The sequence below is a fragment of the Typopeltis vanoorti genome, chromosome 12 (genome assembly GCF_054136105.1).
Source record: "Typopeltis vanoorti isolate ZY-2024b chromosome 12, IOZ_Tvanoo_1.0, whole genome shotgun sequence".
Lineage (NCBI taxonomy): Eukaryota > Metazoa > Arthropoda > Arachnida > Uropygi > Thelyphonidae > Typopeltis > Typopeltis vanoorti.
In genome coordinates, this window is record NC_143560.1 from 122,002,649 (window position 1) to 122,029,004 (window position 26,356).

Below are 26,356 nucleotides of genomic sequence, written 5' to 3' on the forward strand. Positions count from 1 at the left end.
AGTTACAGTCAACCTTCATCGTGCTACCTAAAAATACAAATGCCAAAACTTGTAATGACTACAGAATGATCAGTCTAATGAGTCATCATCATCAAATTCCTAATATGTATCCTCAAGTGGTGTACAAGATATGATATTACTACATGAAAAACCTACATCATTACTAATTTCCTATCTACAATTTTCCTCCAAATCAACCTGTTACCCGTCAAGACTCCAACACTATCAGATCTTATATTTCTGTCTTCTCAGGAACTTTGTACCGTATCAATCCACCTATATCTTGGCCTTCCTCTGGGTCATTTTCCTGCCAACTTGGCAGAGAACACTTGTTTTGCTAATCTTTCTTCTCCCATTCTGTTTAAATGACCATACCACCTGAGATTAGCTCTGCTAACACTTTCCTGGATGCGAATAATGTTAAGTTCTTTCCTAATATCCTCGTTTTTAATATGATATTGCTACTGATGCCATCTGTTCACAGCTCTAATCTTTCTCAAGACTCTCATATCTTTGGTCTCTAGTCTTTGGTCAAGTGTTTTATTTCTAACCCAGCTCTCAGATCCAAAAGTTAAAATTGGTTTGAACATTGTCGTGTATAGAGCTAATTTAGTGTTTTGACTAATTTCTCTCTTATTAGATATAAATTTATTATTATAAATTTATAATTTATAATAATAAGGTAGGAAGTCAACAAATCTTATTAGGTATGTTGACTTCCTACCATACCAGCTTTATTGATTCTGTTGTCTGTTTCCGTATTTAATTTACCATCTTCACTAAAAATTGTGCCCAAGTAGCTGAAATGTTTTACTTGTTCTATAGGTTCTCCATTCACAATGCAGTTGATATTTTCAATGGTTCTGACTATTTTCATTGTCTTGTTAGTGTTGACTTTCATACAAAATCTATTACAACAGTTGTTCACTTTAGTCAGAGAATCTTACAGACATGTACTGGATTTATTTAGAAGTATAATATCATCTGCATATAGTAAAGAGCTAAGATTAACACCTCCAGTTTTGTTATCAGGTTTAATGCAAAATATAAAATGATGGTCCCCTAGTTCTCCCACCACCATCAGGACTGGTGGTGGGAGAACTAGGGGACACCCATGGAAGCTGGGCAAGAGCGTGGTTAGCAGGGGTGTTAGAGCTGGGTTCTTTACTTTTAGAGTGGTAAATGAGTGGAATAAGCTGCCAGAGTCTGTTGTGGGTGCTATGACAGTGAGCGAGTTCAAGGCAAGGTATGATAGATACTGTGAGAATGTTGAACAGCTGTGTGAACATGATGTTTAGGGCCTCCCTCGATGAGTCTAAGGACTCCTGGAGTAGCCCGTGGTAATAATAATAATAATAATGGTCTAATGAGTCATGTTCTCAAAATGTTTCTGAAAATAATTCAAAAAAGAATATACAGAGAGTGTGAAGACACCATCGTTGATACCTGGTTCGGCTTTAGAAGTGGTCTGGAAACGAGAGATAGGCTCTTTACTGTTCTCAAGTCTTATTCCAAAAATGTAGTGACATTGGTCACTACATTTTTGGAATAAGAAAGTATTTATTTGCTTCAAGAAAAAACAAGAAAGTATTTATTTGCTTCATTGACTTTGAGGAAGTATTTGATAAAGTCCAATGTACTAAAATGATTGAATTATTAAAAAGAATTGGATTAAATGGTAAAGACATCAGGATCATTATAAACTTATATTGGAACCAAAAGGTATCTGTTCAAATTGATGACATTATTACAGACTCCATTAATATCAAACGAGGAGCAAGGCAAGGATGTATGCTGTCACCTCTTCTTTTTGACATATACTCAGAAGCCATATTTCAAAAAATATTAAAAGGAAGAGAGGAAAGAATTAATGTAAAAGGTGAAATCATCAGTGACATCCGATATGCTGATAACACAGCTCTCCTGGTTGACAATATTCAGGATCTTCTAAACCTTCTTGAACTAGTGAATGAAGAGTGTGAAGAAATGGGATTATTAAGAATAAATATCATCAACAACCATGGGTCCAATGCCCATAGGTGTCTGCTGCCATCTTGATATGATTCTTCCATTGCATTCTGTTTTGTGCAAGATGACTCAGTTTGTGTATAGAGTTTCCGCATCATTTGACGATGTCATTGCTCCATTCTCTGTTTGGTCTTCCTCAATCATTCCAAACAGCAACGTTTTTAATTTTCTCTCATCATTCACTCTACATATATGGCCAAATAGACGTAGTTTCCTTTTGATTATTTTCTGGATCAGGTTTTCTTTTGGTTGTATTCGTCTGTAGATTTCCTCATTGTTCACTTTCTGTATTCAGCTTATTCTCAAGATCTTTCTATAGCACTTACTCTCAAATGCCAATATCCTTCTTTCAGATTCTCTCAGGAGTACCCACGCCTCACATCCATAGAGCATGCTGCTGAAGATACAGGTTTCTACAATGCGCAGTTTAGTTTGCATCTTTATAGCTTGGCTCTTCCATATTTTGTCCTTGGCTTTTAAAATAGTTGTTGCTCTGGCTGTTATAATTTTTATCTCTTTTTTGGGGTCCATGTCATGCGTCATGTGGCATCCAAGATATGTGAAGTGTTTTCCACATTTTCCAGTTGAAATCTGTCTATCGTAACTCTGTTCAGTAACTCCTGTTGTCTGAATATCATTGTTTTAGTTTTTTCAAAGTTGACATTTAGTCCATATCTTTTTCCTTCTGTGTATAGTGTTTGCAATATCTGTTCCAGCCTTGATGCGTCCTCTTCAATCACAACGATGTCATCTGCAAAGCAGACGTAGTTTATTCTTATGCCATTTATTGAAATGCCTCCACCTTCTATTTTTAATCTTATCTAGTGTTCTTCCTAGATGTGTGATGAAGATGATTGGTGATATTGGGTCCCCTTGTCTTGTGCCTTGACTAGTGGCAAACCAATCTCCAGTCTCACCTGCTATTCTCATTTTTGCTTGTGCTTGGCTGTTTATATCTTTCAGCAGGCGGATCAATTTATTATCCACACCAAAGGATTCCAAGACAGCCCATGTTATATTTTGGTCAATATTATCAAATGCTTTTTAGAAGTCCACGAAACAGCAATATATCTTTTTGTTCTTTCTTCGAGCTTTCTCTGCTATTAGTCTTAGTGCGAGTATTTGTTGCACTGTACTTCGATCTTGTCGAAATCTGGCTTGCTCATCCGAAAGATGTGCCTCCATATGCCCCTTCAGGTATTTTCATCAGCACTTTGCCAAGGTGACTTATTAATGCAATAGTTCTGTAATTGGTGCATTCTAAAGCACTGCCTTTCTTATGAAGAACAACCAAGACCGATATTTTCCACTCTTCGGGGACATACCCTGATCTCCATATTGCATTACATAGCTTATGTATTTCTTTTGCAACTGATTCTCCCCCATATTTTAGCATCTTGCCTATTATGTTGTCATTTCCAGGACTCTTGTTGTTCTATAAAAGATGTTTTATAGCCTTAATAAATATCACCAGAACTAAATTTATAGTCATAAGCAAGAAACCAATACCAATACTTAATTCATCACTTTCTTTAAACAGGAAATAAATAGAGTGACAAAATTTAAATATCTCATATGCTGACTAAATGAAGAATGCAATCCAGAAATGGAAATGAAAGTTAGAATTGAAATGGCAAGAAAAAAATTTTCCCTGATGAAATCAACACTGTGTAACTGCAATTTAAATTTAGAACTTAGAGTACGCATGGTTAAATGCTATATATGGTCTGCACTGCTGTGTGGTGCATAGTGACTTTGACCTTGAAGACAACATCGATTAACAAAAAAACTTGAAGCCTTTGAGATGTGGTTATACAGATTAATGTTAAAAATCCCATGGATAGCAGGAGGTGAATGTTAGTCCAAGCAGAGAGATCTGATCCTGATTGGTGATTTGTGTATTCTGAGCGTAAGGAATTCTGAGATTTCTTTTGCGAACAAAGTGGCAAGATTGTGCTTTAGTGGTTAAATGTGACCAGATTGTACATAGGTCACTAGTTGTAGATGATCTTCATACTTGGGATGCCTGTGTACTGACTGCATGGTTTGTCGAATGAGCAGGATGAATGTCTACAAAGCTTTGTAGACAATAGTATGTATTGTCTACAAAGTGGTGGTGGCTGAAAGTAGGTTGTTTATGCATATTTATGCATACCTTGAGGTCTCTCTTAATAGTAATAATAATGTGAGAAAGAGTCCTTTCACCACCAATGCACTCACCCCAGGACAGAGCCCTGGGGTGAGTGCATTGGTGGTGAAACTCAAAGAGAGGGACCAAGACACATAGGGAACAACCAGAGAGGAAGTTAGTAACCCATTTAAAGAGGATAGCAGTTTATTTAGCAGGCTTCAATTCCAGACACAATCAAAATCTCTGGAAATTGTCAAGAGCAACTGCAGATGTTTTGCCGAACCTTTCCATTGCACATGTCTAGCAGTGGGTAATGTATGCTAAGAAGTAAGCAGTGGATCTTGAATGGCAGAATCCATACCACTGGTGTGGATTAATTGATGGGCCTTTAGGTAGTGGAGAAGTTGGCTATTAGTGACTTTCTTCAATATTTTGGAGTGGACTGAAGCGATGGCCATTGATCTGTAGTTTGACTTCTATCTCTCTCTTTTTTTTGGAATAGGTTGCGCATGAGATTGCTTCTAGGTAGTAGGTACTATTACTGGTCAAGTGTACCTTAGACATGCTACACACACATCCATTTTACCTGCCATTCATGCACTTTATGGGAATGATCAATTTCTCTTCCAACAAGATGCCGCACCACCGTCACACTACCACGAGACGTGAGAGCTTACCTCGATGAGAGTTTGCAGGGACAATGGATAGGACGAAGAGGTGCAGGACGTTAATGGTAACTACTTTGAGCACCTCGTGTAATTGTAGAAGTCAAAGATAACTTGTATTCATTCCTTCATGTCTGTATAAATGTAGTATTACAGTTTTATACAGGTTTTTCTTTTGCTGAAGTGTGTATACATTTTTTTGACAGACTCTGTCTAGTAGTGGGTAATGTATGCTAAGAAGTCAGCAGTGGATAGGTGCTGATGTCTTAAGCACCTTAAGACATTTTTATGGTACATGTACGCTACCAATTTTCTTGAATCTCTCCTTAAATCCAAACAAAAATTACAATAGTACACTTTAAATTCCACTATATTTGCCTAATTCACTGAGCTGCCACAAATGGCATTGTGTGTGCACATGCCTGCTTAGATATTTACATCTGCACTTTGATGGAGATCTCTTAATTTTGAATGATTCTTAGCTTAATTTGCTTGCATTTAACCTTAGCTAGAGTTTTTAAGCAAGGACCAGTTCACAGTAGTGGTGTCAAGTGTAATCACAAGTCCATATTCACTTACATTATATCATTTATACCATTTCATTTTATTTAATCACTTTGTATTCAATTTACATTGAATATTTAAGTTTCCAGCAGTCCGGGGTGTTTAAGACATTTGAGTGGTGTAATTAATGGGTCAGAAGTTTAATGACGTGATAATATTACATGACCTCCGCTGGTCTAATAAAACAGCTAATCCAGCAAGGCTCTGGAACCAAGGTGCCAGAAAATCAGGTGTACCTGTATTTCTGTTTTTTTACTACAACAAGCAGTTAGGGTTGCTGTTCTTTCATAAGTTCTGCTTATGAACAAAGACATTTCCTTTACAAGCATTCCACTTTTATAAAATCACCTTATCAAAATAGTTATTCTTTCACTACAATATCTTCATCATGTTGACTTAATGTTCTCTGATAATTTCTTTGGTGCCATTTTTACCCTAAGAATATTATGAACAATAACCAACAGTGTGCAGTTTAATTGTTTTTTTTTTTTAGTTTTTTTTTTTGTGTGTGTGTGTATGCACATATGTTCATTGCCAAGTCAAATACCTACAAACTAATGCCACTATACTTGGAAAGAGACTATTTTTAGAATCATCTATGAAATACTCCCCTAACCTCAAAAAATATGGCTGCATTAATTTGCATAAGATCCAGGAGATGGTCATTCTAAGGCCCCATTTAGCTTGACTTTTCTGAATTAGCTTTAGTTTTTTTATCTGATCCTTATAAGGTGCCTTGATATGATGTTAGTTCAGTTTCTACAACATTCTAATTTATTGCCATGTTGTAATTAGTAATCACAGTTGTATTTAGTGCTCTGAAGATACGGGTTTCAAATCCAGTGAAGCATTAATAACAAATTATTTTGCTTCTTTTGTGTTATTCATACTGTAAGGTGCTATTATGAATAAAGTTACCTGACTAAGAAATCAATATTTTCCCTTCCCCTTACCAGATTGTTTTGCTAATTTCTGTAACAACCAGTTGCGGCTCATGGCTTGAAATCATGGTGATGCTGCAACTTTTGAAATATACATACACACTGTAAGTACAGTGTATACGTGTTTGGATAAAATATCAAAGTTACGGTAAAAATTTAAAAAAAAATTAAACATGAAAAAATATAGTTTATTATCGATAAAATTATACAGTTTGGTATAATTCAAAATTACTTAAAAATAATATATATTCTTCTTATTTTATTTCATGAAAAAATATTGTTTATTATCGATAAAATTATACAGTTTAGTATAATTCAAAATTATTTTAAAATTCTGAGGTCATAATTGTCAATAACCCCAGTAATGTTCTAAAATAAAAACAATAACAAATGTTGTCTTTAATTGTAATGTTGAAATATTTAAAGAGACGGAGTAAACACGATAAGCACCACGAACACTCTACTACTGGCACAAATCGCATATAAACAACAGTGGAACTGCATGACGGACATTGATACATTACGCTAATAGCTCGTCTCTCACTATGATGTGCATATGCTTGCGCATGTAGCAATATGATACTGGGGTAAACACAGTGCTGCTAGCGTCCTTCGCCTTCCTAAGTGCTACAAGATGGATTTTTATTATTTTTTATACAAAATAAGAGAATTGTATAGGATTGTTGATGATAAAATAAATATTACAAGCAAATATACATAAATTAATAAATATATTTATATATCGAGAAAAATTGGGGGTGCTGCAGTTCCGCAGTGCCTATGCGCGAGCCGCCCCTGATAACAACACAAATTATGATTTTTACTTATGAAAGAAGCAGAAATATACAAAGTGTGAAAAAAATAAAACACTTCTATATCATAATTTCATATTGTACAATAGACAAGCACTCTTTAGATTAATAAAATAAAAAGACAAAATTGAACACACAATATGGAAATGCTTATCTAGCTTATTTTAATAGCATTTACATTTTTGATTGGATAATGTGAGCAAGGAGGTTAGGAGCAGGTTCTTTGCCTGAAGAATGTATTGCCTAAGATAATGGCGAGTACAGAAATGTTGAATGAGTTTTAGGCATTGATGATCTTTTTAGTGTGATAAAGGGGGATCTCCACAAGAGTCTCTTGACTCTATCAATGTCTAATATTAATGTATGTTTTATCAGAAGTGTGAATTCTGCTATTCACAACAATTCTCTATATTTTTTTTATAGTGAAGTATATTAATTGACATTAGTACCTTTTATCAGTTTATATATTTTATAATTTGCTGGCTTGGTTGGCCGAGTGGTTAGCGTATCCGCTCTCCAGCCAAAAAAAGGCTGCGGGTTCGAATCCCACCGTGGGCATGGATGTTTGTGATTTTCTGTGAAAGCACTAGTGGTGGTAGATGGCGTTGGTGTGAGACAAAGAGTTGTAGAGTTGATGCCCTCCCTCGATGAGTCCTTGGACTCCCTGGAGGTGTGATATAATAATAATAATAAGTCACTCTTGACAATTAGGTTTGTAACTGAATGAATAGTAACTGTATTTGCATTTAAGTAAATATAAACTATCATACAGAATGATTCTAAATCAGGGGTCAGCAGGCCACATGTGCCCCAAACGTACATTTTTGGTGGCCCATAATAGGTTGACCATACTTACATGGCATATAAGCCCATATGTTGAGTTATTTAAATAATACATTTTATAATATGAATAATAAATTAAAAATAATTTTATACCTATACTTCGTGATATTGCTATGGAACTTGCCACGAGTTAACCATTTGAGTCATCATGAGTGGGGATAACAAAGGTGACTTCATTCGACGACAACCGAGATTTTGGTGCACTTTTGCAGTCGCATTCCCTGGTTCATCTTAATATGATTCAATAACGTCAGCTATTATTTTCAGAGGATATATATTTGTTAAAAATAATTTCAAAAATTATTTTTGAATCCTTTTAATGTTGACATTGATGAAGTACAACCAACTACAGATGGAAGTTTTGGAATTACAACACAATGAAACATTAAAGAACACATTTACTGCCATGAATTTTAGAAAAAATAAATTTTCTTCTCGACTGACTAATGAACATTTGCATGCTTCGATTCAAATTTGCATCTCGGATTATAAAGTGGATACAAATAATTTGGCTAAGGGAAAACAATCGCAGAAGGCATATGAAGCAGGGAGACACACTTATATTGTGATGCATAAGCTATATTACAGAAAAACCACTATATAACAGACTAATTTGGGTGAGGGGGCGTCTGTTATATAATAAAGTAGATTTTCCGAATGCGTATGTTAAAAAATTAACAATGACTTCTAATTTTTGATTTAACGTTAAATTAACTCTTTTCTGTTTGTCCATATTTTAAGGTTAGGGTTACAAAGATCTGTTTTATCATTCATACATATCTAATTTTAAATTTATATTAAATAGGCCTATAAAATGTGTACGTACATAAACCATTCACTGTGAGTAAACAAATACATACTACTGGGCGTGGCTTAGCACACGTCGGAACATCTGCTGACACGTGTTAAAACTGCCGCAGAAAGTCACACCAAGTGACAAAAGAACCAATTACAGCACAGTTGGTGTGATCACGTGCTAATCATTCGCCGAACATGTTTTATGAGCGGTGACTCATTTATGTTGGCTAAATTTCTACAGTGTTTTTCCAACATATGATGGCCTGTTTGCTAAAATTTGTTAAAAATAACAGGAAATTAATAACAAAAAATACCCTGTTAATTTAATTATAAGTAAATCTTGGTTAAAAGCATCTTAAAATTAATAGGGTGTTAATTTTCACTTGTGCATATGGACCGGAAATTTTGACCTTTAAATCCAAAGTCCATTAAATCGAGGGTTTACTGTACTTTGTTTTTACGTGATAAGTTTTCATTGAATTTCATTTTCATGCTAGTTTCATATCTCGTACTTTAAATATTTCTGTGTTTTTTAAGATTGATACTTAATTTGTCATTAAACATTCATAAATTAAGTATTTTTTTCACTCACTATTTTCTCTTAATTAAACGCTTGCGGCCTGATTATTAAAAATAAAAGTTGAATGCGGCCTGCAAGTCTGAAAAGGTTGCCAACCCCTGTTCTAAATTATTGTCATGGTTTCCCATGGCCTTTAATTTTTAAACCAGAAAGAACAAAATAAAACTGCTTACAGAATATGAAAGTGTAACTCAAAAAGTTTTATTACCTATAGAATCAATACTGCAGAATGCTAAACAACTTCAACATGCGTGCCTTTCATAGCATGTAAGATGCCCGAGTTATAATCAATTTTCCTCCAAGTGTTCTCCATCATTTACAGCGTAACTGTTTCTATCGCTGCAACAATTATGGTCTTCAGTTCATCTAGGGGAGGTATCCCCACAGGAAGAAATCAAGTGGTGTAATAACGGGTGAGCATGGAGGCCATGGAATCGAGCCAACACACCCTACTCACCTCCCAGGAAAATGCATGTCAAGAAATTCTCGGACAATAAGAGCCCAATATGGTTGTGCTCCACCTTGCTGGAACACCGCATTTGGCTGATGATTTTCCAACTGGGCTAACAGATACAGCTATAGTATGTCCAGATAGTTCACTTCTGTCACTGTTTTTTCCGCAAAGCAAAAAGAGTCCCAAAACTTCTGAACATGACAAAGCACACCAGACATTCCCCTTTGGACTATCTCTTTTGAATACTCGAATGGCTTGAGAGTTTTCTGATCCTCATATTCTGCAGTTATGATGATTTACCCTGTTTGATATACAGAACTTTGCTTCATCACTAAATATCATCTCTGAAGGTAATTTTCATCAGCTTTGACGTTTGACAAAATGTCTTGGACAAACTGGAAATGACGGGATGTATCATCCGGCTGTAAAGCCTGCAGTTTGTGGGCATGGCATTGAAGGTGGTCATGAAACTACAAACAATCATTTGTGGAGTACCTTAACTGCAAAGAAGCTCGTCTAGTTGATTTTTGTGGGCTTCGATAAAATGCTTCCTGGATTCGATCAACATCTTCCTGTTAAGTGCTCGGTCTTCCTGCTCCTTTTTGGCACTGAACATTACCAGTCTCTTGAAATTGCTTTAATGAGGATCAGATAACATGGAAAACATCCACCTTCAGATAATGCTGAGTTCTGTAATGATGTTGCATTGTAATAACGGACTTTGTTTCAAAAAAGTACACACATTTTTTTCTCTTGAACAGTTGCCATTTTGAATTATGGTATCATATCTGCAAGTACAGCATTGACAAATAAAATTTTTTGAGTTATACTTTCATATTCTGTAAGCAGTTTTATTTTGTTCTTTCCAGTTTGAAAATTATAGGCCATGGAAACCACGACAGTAATTTAGAATCACCCTGTGTGTTGTAAAACTACCTTTTGAAGTTGATTTTAAATCATGTGATATGTATGTTCATAGAAACTGGATAATCATTTTTATTACACCAAAAATGGGGAAGCAGAAATTAAAAGCCTAAAATGCTTATTTTCACTGTGTTTATTTTTTAATAAAAAATATGGTCAGTGTCTTATTTGTACATTGCATTTTAGTTTCAGTAAGCATGACTTGATAATGGTATTTCCTAATATTGTAATAAAGCTATAGTATTAATAAATTAATTAATATAAATTAATATTAATTAATTAATATTATCAAATTAATAGTAAAAATTCGATTCCCATCTAAGATGTGAGGAAACTTTATCTGGTCTCTTTTGACTAAAGGTGAGTTAGCTGATCTCATATGCAGGTAGAGGGTTTTTTCATCCGGAAACACGGATTTTTCGTCCCTCAGAACAGGCAAACCGGCCACGTGAACACACATGGATTACAGTCATGAATAATTACGACAATGACAATGTGTGGAAGAGATAGACTGGTCTTGTGACTTCGTTCCAAAAGATCATACAGATTTCAACAAGTACAACTTAGCATATTGAATTGTTCATAGTAGAAAATACTTGCATTTGGTAAAATTCAGATAATATTGTGTTTAAAGTGTAAAATATTAAGGTAATAAAATATAACAATTAGAAAGTATCAGTTTATATAATTGCAGAGATACATAACAGATTTGGAATTATATTATGTTATTTAGAAGTTTTTTTTTATGAATTATAAGTCAGGATTTAGTATTGTACAGTGTAACTAAAATTAACTTAAACACTCTACTGAGCTAATTGTAAGGATTGGTCAAAAGGTTTGGTACGTGTTAGTGTAAGCGCCTGAGGCTGTGTGATACTAGGAGCAGGTGTGCATAACAACAGTCACGTGATTGCCTGCTGCAGAAAAAAAGCGCTGACATCATTCGGAGTACGAGACTAACATAGCGCCGCACAAGGTGTTTCAGGAGAGGATAGGAGGTGCTATGTGATGCGTAATATAAGGGATTGCAGGAGGAGGAACAAGACTTTTTTCCTTTCCCGGGATCTTATGGTCGTAAGGAGAAGGTCGAGGTAGCTGGTTCCAGGCAGAATGGTGGGCGAGGATGCGTGGCAGCGGGAAGTTTGAATTGACCATAATCGTGATTGCAGATGTATGACTTGTGTTCTTCTAACCTGATGATTGCTGATCTGCCTGTCTGTCCGAAGTAAGCCAGGTTACAGGAACAAGGTATACTCTATACACTCCAGGCATTTTCATATAGCTCTTTTCCTTTGTCACCAATTCTGGTTATTTTTCTTGGATGAACAAAATCTACAAACAGGTAGAGGGAACTGCCATGGGTTCCCCCCCTTTCTCAACCCCTCTTGCAAATTTTTAAATGGAAAATTTTGAAAAACAAGCCATAGACTCTTCCCTTCTAAAACCTTCTATCTGACTAAGATATGTAGATGATGTGTTGTCTATTTGGCCTCATTGCCTAGACACATTAGACTTCTTCCTCAGTCACCTCAATAGTCTACATCCAAGAATCCAGTTTACAATGGAAAAGGAAAATAACAATAGTTTACCCTTCCTAGACACCCTAGTAACACTCCTTCCTAATGGTAACCTTTCTTTCTCTGTATATAGAAAACCTACTCATACAGGCAGATACATTCACAAACTCTCCCACCACCACCCCCTCTCAGTAATATGGCATTATTAAAACTCTAACAAATAGAGTCCACAATCTTTGTTCCAGTGAAACTGCCCTTTCAACCAAACTCAAACACATACACAACATCTTCCTTTCCAATGGCTACAATGATTATAGAATTAAAAAAATAATCAAGTCCTTCCCCATTCCCTGACCATCTCTTCAGAAGGACTTCAGAAATGCCATCACCACACCTTACATCTGTAGCACATGAGAAAAAGTAGCCAGATCGTTAAAAAAGTGCAACCTCCATACAGCTTTTAAACCCTACCGTAAACTTGCTATCCTTATCCGTTCCACCAAAGATCAGCCCCCCTCCTCTCTCAGTGCCTGGAGCATGTAGAGTGCCTTGTTCCCGCAAACTGGCTTACTTCAGACAGACAGGCAGATCAGCAGCCATTCGGTTAGAAGAACACAAATCATACTTCTGCAATCATGATTATGGTCAATCTGGCCTTGCAGACCATGGTTTGGATACAACCCACAGGATCTGGATAAAACCACCATGCTCCACCATAGTAAATTCAAAAAAGAAAGACTGTTCTTTGAATCTGCATCTGCTCTCAGGAATCAACCTAATTTAAACAAATACGGTTGCATAAAACTTCCCAAAATTTGGGAAACATTAATTATCAGAGATCCCTCTTTACATCCTAGGCCACCTGCCAACGCCCATAGAGAGCAAACCACCTAGATAGGACTTTAGTTTCACTCACTGTTGTATTGCATTTATAATCCCTGAAGATGTGACTGAGATGAAATATTTGAAGCATTAAAATTAGTTTTAATCCTTTCTCAGTGCTGATAATATTCCATTAAACCTCCAAAATGAATTCTTCACAGCACTTAAGCCTCAACACACACATAATAAATTTAGTTTAATCCTTTATCCAAGTGTAAGCAAACAAAGTTTGCACCTGAAGTATCTTCAGGACTGAGGCAACTTGTGGTAAAGTATGGGTAGTATGGGAGATACTAAGACAAGTGATGAGAGCTTAGTCCACCTTTACCATGAGTTGCCTCAGTCCTGAAGATACTTCAGGTGCAAACTTTGTTTGCTTACAAACTAAATTTATTATAGTCTAACCAAGTGGGGAAAAAACTTCCAACTTCCTACTACTTGCCTAACTGTTTCTGTTGTCTGATTTGGTATGAAGAAAGACTGATAAATGCAATTTGCAGTGGCTAGTAGATAATGGAGGGGGGGGGGTGATTGAGACATTAAATTGGTAAGGCTTTATCAGATTAACGTGGAAGAGGTTTTTCACAGAATTGGGAAAGATGGGAAGAATAAGAGGCCATCCCAAGAAGCTGTATAAGTACTGTATGTGTGTGTGAGGAGTAAATTTTTGTGGAGAGTGGTGGGTGATTGAGATGCATTACCTGAGAATATGGTTAGTATGGAGGCAAAAAATATTTAAGGCATGATGTGATGAGTGGCATGTGAAATAGTAGGACCTCCTATGATGAGTCTTTTGACTCCATCATGATCTGATGATAATAACATATAATTTTTTAATCAAACATAAATATTTTGTTGTAATTATTTATTTATTTTAGTGGAGGAAAAAATCTTTTAAACTTTACTTGTTATTACTAGTTTATTTTTCCATTTTCAAATAGTTTCTTATTTTAGCCTCTGTACAAACAGTAAAACAGTGCCACTTTTCTCTCTATTTCAGTAATTTTTTCACATATCCTAATGCCACTTCATGCTGTTTTTTGGGCAATCTTGAAGAGCCTGCATAGCCTTCTATATCCGGAGCTGCTGTTTTTTCTATGGCAATCAGACCTGGAATTAGGAATGGTAAAGTGATTATTAGATTATTTGCATCTGTGTATTAGTTTTTTTTTTGCGATTTCAGTTTAATTGCTGTTTATTTCTGATGGGATGCCTAGTGTTATACTAGTCATGAGTTTTCTTTCCAAATGTATGTTATTTTTTCCAGTAAATAAATAGAGCTAGTATTCTATATTGATTTATTTATTGCATAAGGTATGTATGAAATACTTGTTCTATATTTCATACATACTTATATATTCTCAATGACTGTTTTTTATTGTATTTAATTATAAATACTCATATCCACTAAAATTGATGAGAATTCAGATCTCAAATAATTTCCTTATAAAGGAAATGTGTAACCTTAATTGCATTAATAAGTGTTGTGCTTTTTTTTTTTTCAGTTAAAACCAGTGAAACACATATTTTAAAATAAGATTTTTGTTTGTTTGTGGATACTTACAACATTTCTGGTTCCATAATTTATTATTACACAACACCTCCAAGGAGTCCAAGAACTCATCAATGGAGAGTATTCTGCTCTATGCATTCCATCATCTGTACTACTTAAACTTCCATCTATACACTATGCCAGAACTCATCACCTACACAGCAGCATCTACCACTACTAAATAGAATTTCTGTTTATAAATTTCATGTATACTGGACCAGTTGGCACACATATATAGGATGAAAACAGGAGTTTCCAGGAGAGGGGAAAAAACCTTCTACATCTTTATGAGATTGGCTAACTTACCTTCATTTGAAAAAGCTCATGTAAAGATCCTTGTCATCTTGGAATCTAACTCAGTTCTTTTCCAGATGAAAGGCACATCGTGCTGCTATTCTTCCAGTTATTACAATATGGTGGACACTTCATTAGCATAATGCTAGATTACTAAAAGAATGTTCTTGATTGGTTCTAGTTGGTGATTAGAGGAACTTTTTTTTTTGGTCTTTTTTATCAGCTAGTTCCCAAGTTAGTTGATTTTTTGGCACAGGCAAGCAGGAATTGTTTTCTTCCATAATCTTGAGTTTTTAACCCAACCGCAAAAATTGACTGCAGAATCAAAGAACCATATGAGTTAGGATTTATCAGCATGACAGGGTGGCAATTTCCTGCCGTACTCTTGCCCTTATGCCTTCAAAATCATTAAATCCATTTTAGTCCAGTCAGTCACAGTGTTGTTATTAACACTCTGACTGGACACTGGAAGACTGGAAAAAAGTCGTGGTCTGACAAGTCATAGTCTGATGGTAGGCAGAGAGTTTGGCAGGAACTTCATGAAGCATTGAATTCAGCTTGCCTTGTAAACACAACTCAAGGTTCTGGAGGCAGGGTCATGGTGTGGGGCATGTTTTATACAGAATGGGGTCTCTGATATTGCTGGAAGGTTGAGCATCCTCCAAGGAGTTGCTGATGAAGTCCATCCTGCAATGCTGACTTTTTATCCAGCTAGTGATGGTTGTTTCATGGATGACAGTGCTACTGTCCATCACACAAGAATTGTTCAGCAGTGATTCACTGAACATGACAGTGACTTCCACCTTCTTCCCTGGCCAACACAATGTCCAGATCGGAAGCCCATTGAGAACGTATGGGATATGTTAGAAAAACAGATTTGGGAGCAAGTCCTCTTCCATCAAATCTGAGTTAAAGGACTGGTGAACATCTTTTGTGATGTAAACAAAGATGCAATCCAACACTTTATGGACTCTATGCCAAACCGCATATGTGCTGTAATTCAGGCTAAAGGAGGTCCCATCTGATATTAAATAAGTTTCTAATCCAGTTGCTGGTATGTGTAGTGGATGTGTTATTCATTTTTGAAGCAACTTGCATGCATTTAAATATAGTTGAATTTGTTATAATGTCTTGTTCTGAACATTTTTGTTATGTAAGTTTTGCTAAATACGTATTCAAGTTATTTTGGAATGCTGGTTGCATAAAATTTAATACAATTTGGGTGTACACAAACTTCCCACTGTGGTTTTTGGTTTCATTAAAATAATTTTTCTTGCCATAATATGGGGAAAAAAAAAGATTCTGACTGAAATTAATAATTCTGTATACTGGATGTATTCATGAAATTTGATATTTAATATTTTGTTCTTTGTTTCACTTTCAATTGGACCTTTTATATTGGCAAAATTAATCCCTGCCATACTGAATTAAATGAATGAATTAAAAACTAAGTTTAATTGTTTTCTACCAAATTACTATTTACACAACAATGTTTTGATAATGTAATAAGTTTTAAAAGAGGTATACCATGAGTAGACAAATCGATACAAAATTAATAACGGAAAACTCACGTACAAAGATTATTTAATAGTATAATTAAGGCATCCTCAGTACATTTTAAGCTCAAATTAAAAAATAACTGACAATTCCAAAAAGTGCCACCTAAGTGGCCGGTGTAAGATAACTAAAAAGGTTAATAAATTTCTTAACAAAAAAAAAAAATGTATACAATAAAAAGTTAGGAAAGATTAGCTGATTTATGAATTACTATCTCCCATAAAGGGGATAGACGTAAGCCGTCGGATCTGTTTAAGTTAGGAGAATGAAGTAAAGTTTCACATGTTTCTTTATAAAGGCATTCCATGAGGAACCAACTTTTGTGAAGGACTCTTGTCTTTCTCCAATGAACTCTATGTCTGGTGAAGATGGCATATTCTGCAAGTCCAGACTTTTTAGGTTTAAAGTATTCAATATAAGATTGGTGTTCTTCTAGCCGAATAGAGGCAGATCTTCCTGTTTGTCCAAAATAAGATAATCCACAAGAGCACGGAATCTGGTAGAAACCTGGATAATTAAGATGTGGCAGCTTGTCCTTAGGAGACGTGAGAAAGGTGGAGATTTTTCTAAACGGTCGAAAGGCAACAAAAATATTCAGTGGTTTTAAAACTTTTGCTATACGTTCACTAATGCCTTGTACATAAGGGATAGGAATGCGCGTTATTTCTTCTGTATTCGAAGAAGAAGACATATTAAAACTACTCAAAGTTCTTTTAATGAAGCAATTCTTATAACAATTAGATAGAAAGGAAGACGTTATATATTGCAGTTCTTTCTGTAAAAGATCGTCTGAAGAACAAAAGGAGTGGGCCTGATGAACCAGTGTTTTAATAGTTCCTGCCTTTTGACTGGGATGGTGATGAGATTCAGCATGGATATAATGGCCTGTATGAGTCTTCTTTCTATAGACTGAAATAGGCTACCATCTGGTTGACGAAGAATTAGAAGATCTAAAAAGGCTAACTGCTTCTTTTATTCTACTTCTAGGGTAAACTGGATCTTAGGATGAAGTGTGTTTAACTTAGTGAGAAATTCATCAGTCTATAGAAAGAAGACTCATACAGGCCATTATATCCATGCTGAATCTCATCACCATCCCAGTCAAAAGGCAGGAGCTATTAAAACACTGGTTCATCGAGCCCACTCCTTTTGTTCTTCAGACGATCTTTTACAGAAAGAACTGCTAAGAATTGCTTCATTAAAAGAGCTTTGAGTAGTTTTTAGCATATTATCATTGCTTTTTTGTGTGTTCATTGTACTTGGTATATTTCTTGATATTTTGTTGAAATATATAATATTAATTTGGTACCCTAAATTGATGCCAAAATCTCATGAGTCAAATAGAGCAGCAGAGAGGAATTTGAAATTGTGAACCAAGGTTGCCTCAGTGAAAAGAATCTTGCTATTTTGGAAACTAATGAGGAGATATCAAAAATGGATTAATCAAAGAAATATCGAGACAAACAAGTTATCTGTATTTAAGTTTTGTAGATTTGGAAAAGGCATATGACAAGGTGCCAAGAGTAAAGCTATTCAAAATGCTTCAGTTGTATGGTGTCAATGGAGCATTATATCAAGCAATACTTAGTCTCTATTTGAGTTGTAAGTCAGCATTTAGAATTGAAGGAAGTACAGGAAGATAGTTTTATGTTATATCTGGTGTCAGACAAGGATGTACATTATCCCCTCTCTTAATCATTATCTATATGGATCACATTATGAAGGAAAGTGGTATTAAACATGATATGAGAATTGGAGATGTTAATGTCAGCTCTTTGCTTTATGCAGACGATGTTATACTTCTAAATAAATCCAGTAAAAGGCTGCAAGATTTCCTGATTAAATTGAGTAACTGTTATAATAGATTTGGTATGAAGGTCGGCAATAACAAGACAATGCAATGAAAATAGCAATGAAATAGATGGCAATTAAAAATTGGCAGAAGCATTGAAAATATCACTGCATTGTGAATGGAGAACCTATAGAACAAGTAAAACATTTCAGCTACTTAGGCATGATTTTTAGTGAAAATAGTAAATTAAATATTGAAATAGACAACAGAATCAATGAAGCTGATATGGTAAGAAGTCAACTGAATAAATTTATATCTAATAAGAGAGAAATTAGTCAAAATACTAAATTAGCTATATACAAGACAGCGTTCAAAACAATTTTAACTTATGGATCTGAGAGCTGGGTTAGAAATAAAACACTTGACCAAAGACTAGAGACCACAAATTTGAGTCCTGAGTAAGATTAGAGCCATGAACAGATGGCATCAGTGGCAATATCATATTAAAAATGAGGATATTAGGAAAGAACGTAACATTGTTAGTATCCAGGAATGTATTAGCAGGACTAATCTTAGGTCACTTAAATAGAATGGAAGAGGAAAGATTAGCAAAACAAGTGTTCTCTGCCAGGTTGGTAGGAAAAAGACCCAGAGGAAGATCAAGATATAGGTGGATTGATACAGTAAAAATTGCCTTAGAAGATGGAAATATAAGATCTGATAATGTTGGGGTCTTGACAGGTAACAGATTGATTTGGAGGAAAATTGTAGATAAGAAGTTAGTAATGATTTTTCATGTAGTACCGTCATATCCTGTACACCCCTTGAGGGTACATGTCAAGAATTTGATGATGATGATGACAAGTTATTAGATAGATGAGTGGATGAATTGGAAAAAGTCAAAAATCAATTAGAGAGGTATCTGTAGGATGAGAAAATAAAAGAAAAAAACAACAAAACACTGAATCAAGATATTGTATAATGACAGTCAGGTAGGTGTAAAGTCTTATAAAAAAAAATGATAATATATGATATTGAGATTCAGTTATAAAATGTGTTGTGTACTTAGAGTTTTCCAAGGAATAAAATAAAAAATTGAATAAATGCAATTGAAAAACAGAAAAGTAAAAAAGATGGTAGTTCTAGTAGGAACAAGTGATTTAACTGGTGATAAATACAGTGAGAAAGTAAAAATCAATAGTATATTACCAAGATATGATAGCACTGAATTAAGAAAGGCTATGATGGCAAATGATTGAGTGCATAAGCTGTGTAGAAAGAATAGTTGAGGTGTGGTGCTCAGAGGCAGCTATACTAACTGGTATAAAGTTAACTGGATATGTGGAGTGAATTTGAAGGAAGAATGGCTTTATATAAGAGGAATAGCCTGCACTTTTCAGGAGGAGCGCCTGGAAAAATTATTTATTGATATGAGTCCTCAGGAGATTTGGGGAAATGAACATTATGGAAGAAATGATCAGAAGCTTAAGAGCGACTGAATTATGCAACAGTAATGAAAGGAATATGTTTTAATCATGGATATTATTATTGTGTTGCTCATCTGATATGGACTTAAGTATGTCCGTGTAAGTGAAATGTTAGATATGAACAGGAATCTAAAAGCTGTTGAACTAGGTCATGCAAACTACAGAAGTGAGTAAACAAAAAATCATGGAGGTAATTTATTATGTCTCTACACAAGTTCAGAAGTATCAGGAACAAAAAAGTTGAGTTTTCTTACTTTGGTGAATACATTGGGGCCTAACATTGTTGATATTAGTGAGACCTAGCTCTAAAATGGAGATATACTAAATGGTGCAGTGAGTGTAAAGAGTATAGTATTTTTAGGAAGGGTAGAAAAGATGGGAGATGAGAAGTGGTAATGCTAATGATATCAGATGATTTTAGTGATTTTAGTCCAGTCAAGGTAGAAAGCTATGGTGCCAAAGGTATTATTATTATTATGTGACACCTCCAAGGACTCATCAAGGGAGAGCACACCATTCTACAGCTCTCTGCCTCCACTACTTAATCCACCAATTACACAGAACACCATCTACTGCCCACCACCACAACTAGTATTTTTTGTTTGTAAATTGCATGTGTTCTGAAGGGCCGATTTGTCTTTATGTAGGATGAAAAACCCGAGTTTCCGGGAAAAACCCTGCTACCTCCATATGAGATTGAAAAAGTCCATATAAAGATTCCTCCCGTCACGACGAGAATCAAACGTAGGCCTTTTCTAATTGAAGGGTGCAACGTACCATCGTTCTTCCAATTGCGCTATGGATGACTTAATTAAAGAGAACATTAGGTTCAATCCCATGGCATTGGTTGTTGGATATGAAAGATATCAGCAGTCATGCACTGCCATGACTGCCAATTTTTACTACTTCCCATATGGAACTAATAAAAAACAAATAGATCAGTGATGCAATATCAGAACATTTCCCTATAGTTCGAAGAATAATTAGGTTTTGGAGTCAAATGGATGTGGACTCTTATTAAGCAAAATATTCTTAATAAAAAGATGTAGAAGGAATACCATCTACATAAGGATGATGTCAGTTATGAAAATTCTGATCTGCAGGCCAGAAGAGTTACAATTGTTGCTTGATAAGTATGAAAAGAATAATTCTACAGAAGGGTGGCAGAAGATATTGTTTGACTAATGCATGCTTAATTTACTAAAAACTATGAACCTTGTCTGTGTGGCAGGAGCTCAGTGCTACCTCTATACAGAATGAAGAAACTCAGATGTACGAGGAGGAGGATGTATTAGAGCTGTAAATTCAAATTTATATATTTCTTTACATACAAATAATATTTTAAAATATGGTATTGAATGGATGTAACAGTGTATGTTTCTCAAATGCTATATACACATTTACATTATAACAGAAAACTTTTGTTCTAAAGAGAAAAAAGGCCCACAAATATCAAACATATACAACAGTTTTTTTTTTTTAAATAACGAAACCTGTAGTGCGTTCATAATTAGAAGAAACACACGTATAAACCACAGTGAAAATTATTTAATTGTAAATATTTCATCCTAAGTATCTTAGGACATCATCAGTACAGTATTTAAACAAAAATTAGGAATAACATACAGTTAGGGCGCATGATTACAATAGAATCTCATGAAAATGTGCATAATGTGCTAAAGTAGTACAAAAAAAAAAAAAAAAACCGTTAGTTATTTAACACAGTTTTGTATGATAATTTCCCATACTTTAGGAATAGTAAGAACGTCGTTGCGGTTTAGGTTTGGTCTGTGTAGTAGGGCTTCAGAACTTTCTTTGTATAAACGTTCATGTTTAAATAAAGATCTATGTAAAAGTTTAGCCTTTTCCCAATGGATCCTATGGTTTGGTTTTCAATTCCATGTTGAGAGAGGCCAGATTTCTGCGGTTTAAGAAGATGAATGTGGTCTTGATGTTCCGAGATGCGTTTCTGAACAGACCTACCTGTCTGTCCAAAGTAAGATAATTTGCATGAGCATGGAATCTCATAAACACCAGGTAACATCAAGGGTGAGAATTTGTCCTTAGGAGAAGGTAATAAGTTGTAAATTTGGTTGTTAGGTTTGTAAGTAGTGGCAAAATTGTATTTCTTCATAATTTTAGAAAGACGGTCTGAGATGCCTTTAACGTAAGGTATGGGAATCCTATGCACTTCTTCCTGTCTGGTTTGATGTATGCAGAAGTGACTGATTTTTTGAGTTGTTTTGGGATTATATCCATTTAGGATGGCTGTATTTTTGATAACTTCTAATTCCTGGTTTAAAGATTCTTCAGAGGAGCAGAATTTGTGTGCTCTGGAAACTAGTGATTTAATAATGCCAGATTTCTGAGATGGATGATGAGCAGAAGAATTGTGAATGTAGCGACCTGAGAATGTAGGCTTGCGAAAGATGGAAGTGGCGATGGAACCGTCTTCTTTTCTTTCGATGTGTAAATCCAAAAAAGAGATACCCTGTGGAGATTCTTTTTCTAACGTAAATTAAATAAGCTACTTAATGAAACTTCCTCCTTAGATGAAGAAACAATCAAAAAACTTAAGACATACCATGCAAGACCTCCTAGAATTTATGGTTTACCTAAGCTACACAAAACTAATGTTCCACTTAGACCTGTCATAGACTGTATTGGCTGTCCAACGTACAAGTTATCAAGATTCTTATCTAACCTTCTCCGCCGTCACATAGGCCACTCAGTCTCTTCAATCAAAAATTCTGCTGAGTTTCACACAAAAATTAAAGACATTCAACTATCAAAAACTGACTTGTTAATCAGCTTCGACATTGTCTCCCTCTTCACTAACATTCCCCATAAAGAAACAATAGAATTACTAACTCAAAAATTTCCGTCTGATATAGTTGAATTGTTCAAGTTTGTTATTGCATCAGGTTACTTCACCTGGAAAGGTCAAATTTACAAGCAAGAGGAAGGAACAGCAATGGGATCTCCTTTATCACCAAACCTAGTAAATTTGTTTCTAGAACACCTTGAGGAAAAAAATATTCACTTTTGAACCCAAACCAAAAATTTGGCTAAGATATGTCGATGACGTATTTGCAATATGGAATCATCCCAAACCTGAATTACAACTGTTTCTAGATGAAATTAACCTTCTTCATCACCGCATAAACTTTACGTTAGAAAAAGAATCTCCACAGGGTATCTCTTTTTTGGATTTACACATCAAAAGAAAAGAAGACGGTTCCATCGCCACTTCCGTCTTTCGCAAGCCTACATTCTCAGGTCGCTACATTCACAATTCTTCTGCTCATCATCCATCTCAGAAATCTGGCATTATTAAATCACTATTTTCCAGAGCACATAAATTCTGCTCCTCTGAAGAATCTTTAAACCAGGAATTAGAAGTTATCAAAAATACAGCCATCCTAAATGGATATAATCCCAAAACAACTCAAAAAATCATCAGTCACTTCTGCATACATCAAACCAGACAGGAAGAAGTGCATAGGATTCCCATACCTTACGTTAAAGGCATCTCAGAACGTCTTTCAAAAATTATGAAGAAATACAATTTTGCCACTACTTACAAACCTATCAACCAAATTTACAACTTATTACCTTTTCCTAAGGACAAATTCTCGCCCTTGATGTTACCTGGTGTTTATGAGATTCCATGCTCATGCAAATTATCTTACTTTGGACAGACAGGTAGGTCTGTTCAGAAACGCATCTCGGAACATCAAGACCACATCCGTCTTCTTAAACCGCAGAAATTTGGCCTCTCTCAACACGGAATTGAAAATCCAAACCATAGGATCCATTGGGAAAAGGCTAAACTTTTACATAGATCTTTATTTAAACATGAACGTTTATACAAAGAAAGTTCTGAAGCCCTACTACACAGACCAAACCTAAACCGCAACGACGTTCTTACTATTCCTAAAGTATGGGAAATTATCATACAAAACTGTGTTAAATAATTAACGTTTTTTTTTTTTTTTTGTACTACTTTAGCACGTTATGCACGTTTTCATGAGATTCTATTGTAATCATGCGCCCTAACTGTATGTTATTCCTTCTTCTAATTATATACAACATAAACGTCACACAGAATTTCTTCTTATCTCTTTAAGACGACAGGATTTGATGACCACAAATAAAAGCAGTTAACTTCAAATTTATGAAGCACAGTTCTCTTAGTAGTGGCCATTGAAATATGATTAATTAGCTCATACCTGTTTTTCTTTGTAAACAGCAAAAATAGTTTGTGTACAGCCTTTCTTGAGTAAAATAATTGCTGCATAAACTACTAGCAAACAAAAACAAACAAATCAGACTAAAAGTATACAATACATTAGCCCTACCTGTCCTATTGTATGGAAGTGAAATCTGGACAATAAAACAAAAAGACAAAGATTATTAATAGCTGAAATGAAGTTTATATATGAGAAAAACTGCAAAAGTATACTCTATTCGATCACAGAAGAAATGAAGAAATTATGAAAGAATTAAATCAGTAATAGAAAAAATTAAAAAATATAGACATAAATGGATGGAACACATTGAAAGAATAAAAACAGAAAGATTACCAAAACAAGCCTTAAATTACAAACCACTAGGAAGAAGAAAACCAGGATGTCCTCTTAAGAGATTCAATGATGACTTCTAAGGCCGGAGCAGTCCACTCTAGGCCTAAATCCTTGACAAGCATGATGATGATAAACTACTAACTCTCTGTCTTCTTTAACACATCAGTTCCATTTTCTATCTCTACAACAAAGATAATTTAAAATTTTTTATTTTTTTTTTTGCTCTCGAGCACAAAGAACTGTCCATACTTTGGTAGAAACTGTATAATTCTTATCATTTTTACCTATACTCCAACTTAGCTTCCGAAAAAAATTCATATATTAAATTTGGGAGAATCATTTGTTTCCCTGTAACTCTTTTCCAGCGACTTAAGAAATGTCTTTCCTTTAAACTATATTTCTTCCATAAATTTCTAACTTTCAGAACCTATTCTGTTCTATCCAACAGCTGTTTTTTTACCCCTCTGTCCCGCTATATGAGCTTCCAATTCAGGAGTATAAACTTTGCATAAATATGCTGCTGGCTGGTGTGGCAGATAACATAGCAGTGAAATGAATGTAAAATCGTTTGTTGTGTAAATGAGACTACGGTTCTTTATTGGTGTGAAAACCTTCTCAGAAAGCTCAGTATTTTCTTTTCTAGTTTTTTTTTTTTTTTAGTTACAGGAACGAAACCAGATTTGAAGTTAGATGTTTTTTTACTAATAAATATTGCAATTAACAGTTTATGACAGGCCTTAACTATACAAAGATTTCTTTTATACAAAACATTAGTAAAGAAATTTCTAAATACAAGAAATGCATTATCATGATACACTTATTGAAATATTTTTGATCATGTGTAGTATGATCTTACGTATGTAATAAAACTTATCCTTCCCTTTTTATTTATTTGTTTTTTTTCTAAATCATCCATCACTAAAAATTAAAGTAAGATAATCTATCACTAAATAGCTGATATCCTCCACACGGATGCTAAAACAGTATTCAGTTGAACATACTGTTTCTTTGATCTGGCCATATAATTTAAGTATCAGCATAGTGAAGATTCTACAGGAGTGGAAAGAATGTATGATAATTCTGTTGTACATGGATGCTGCAGAAATTGGTTTCTAATTATCAACCAGTCACTATCTCTGGAATTGTGGTGAGAATTGTGGAAAAGTTGTTGAGTTGCATAGAGAATTGGGACGAATGGAAAGTTATACCCTTTGAACAATGTTTACTAAGGGAAGATCATCTTTCAGTAACTTACATTTTATAATAATGGTGTATTTGAGTTAGACAAGGAGAATGAATGATACAGCATGATACTTTTGGACTTACCTAAGACTTTTGACAATACAGTAGGAAAAACTGTTACATAAGTTGGAAGAAAAGGGATTGAATTTAAACTGTTAGCTTGAATAAAAGAATAACTAACTGTCAGATATGAAAAAGGGGATGCAAGTCTGTAAGGTTTAAGGTGACCACTGCTGTACCTCAGAGATCAGTCCTTGGTTCATTGTTATTCAGTCTTTATATTACATACATACATAGCTCATGGCAAAAACATGATGTTAAAAAAGAGAATCATGATGTCATTATATATTAACAGAATTGAAGAATTTAAAATATTTTGAGTTACAAACTTTGAAGGAAAACATAGATCTAATCCAAGGAGTTGGGAAAAAAAAAATCAGCTAATGCCTTTTTATTCCCGTATAGGGAGTAGGCGAGACCGTTTTTTTAGCCCTATCTAACTTTTGGGCCAGAGATAGCTGGCCCAAGGCTATCACTAATTAAGCAGCATGTAGTGAAGAGAGACGGCTCAAAAAGTGCCTCCATCTCATGGTCCATAACCCTAACACAATATATTTAATGTCTGAAAATAGTGTAGGTTCTACGGTCGATTTTCTTGAGTTTACGGGATGAAAAACCCGAGATTCCGGCAGAAAAAACCCGCTTCG

General features: G+C 34.9%; 1 protein-coding gene across 8 annotated transcripts in view; it reads left to right on the top strand.

Annotated features, from left to right (window-relative positions):
* LOC150101192 (transcriptional regulator protein Pur-beta-like) overlaps positions 1 to 26,356 on the top strand; it is a 287,353-nt gene that overhangs the window by 38,288 nt on the left and 222,709 nt on the right. For all 8 annotated transcript variants that reach the window (XM_090402259.1, XM_090402260.1, XM_090402262.1 and 5 more), the window contains one exon: positions 14,140 to 14,264. In XM_090402259.1, coding sequence (XP_090258385.1) covers positions 14,237 to 14,264 — 28 coding nt within the window. In that variant the 5' untranslated portion in view covers positions 14,140 to 14,236. The remainder of the gene's footprint in view (positions 1 to 14,139; positions 14,265 to 26,356) is intronic.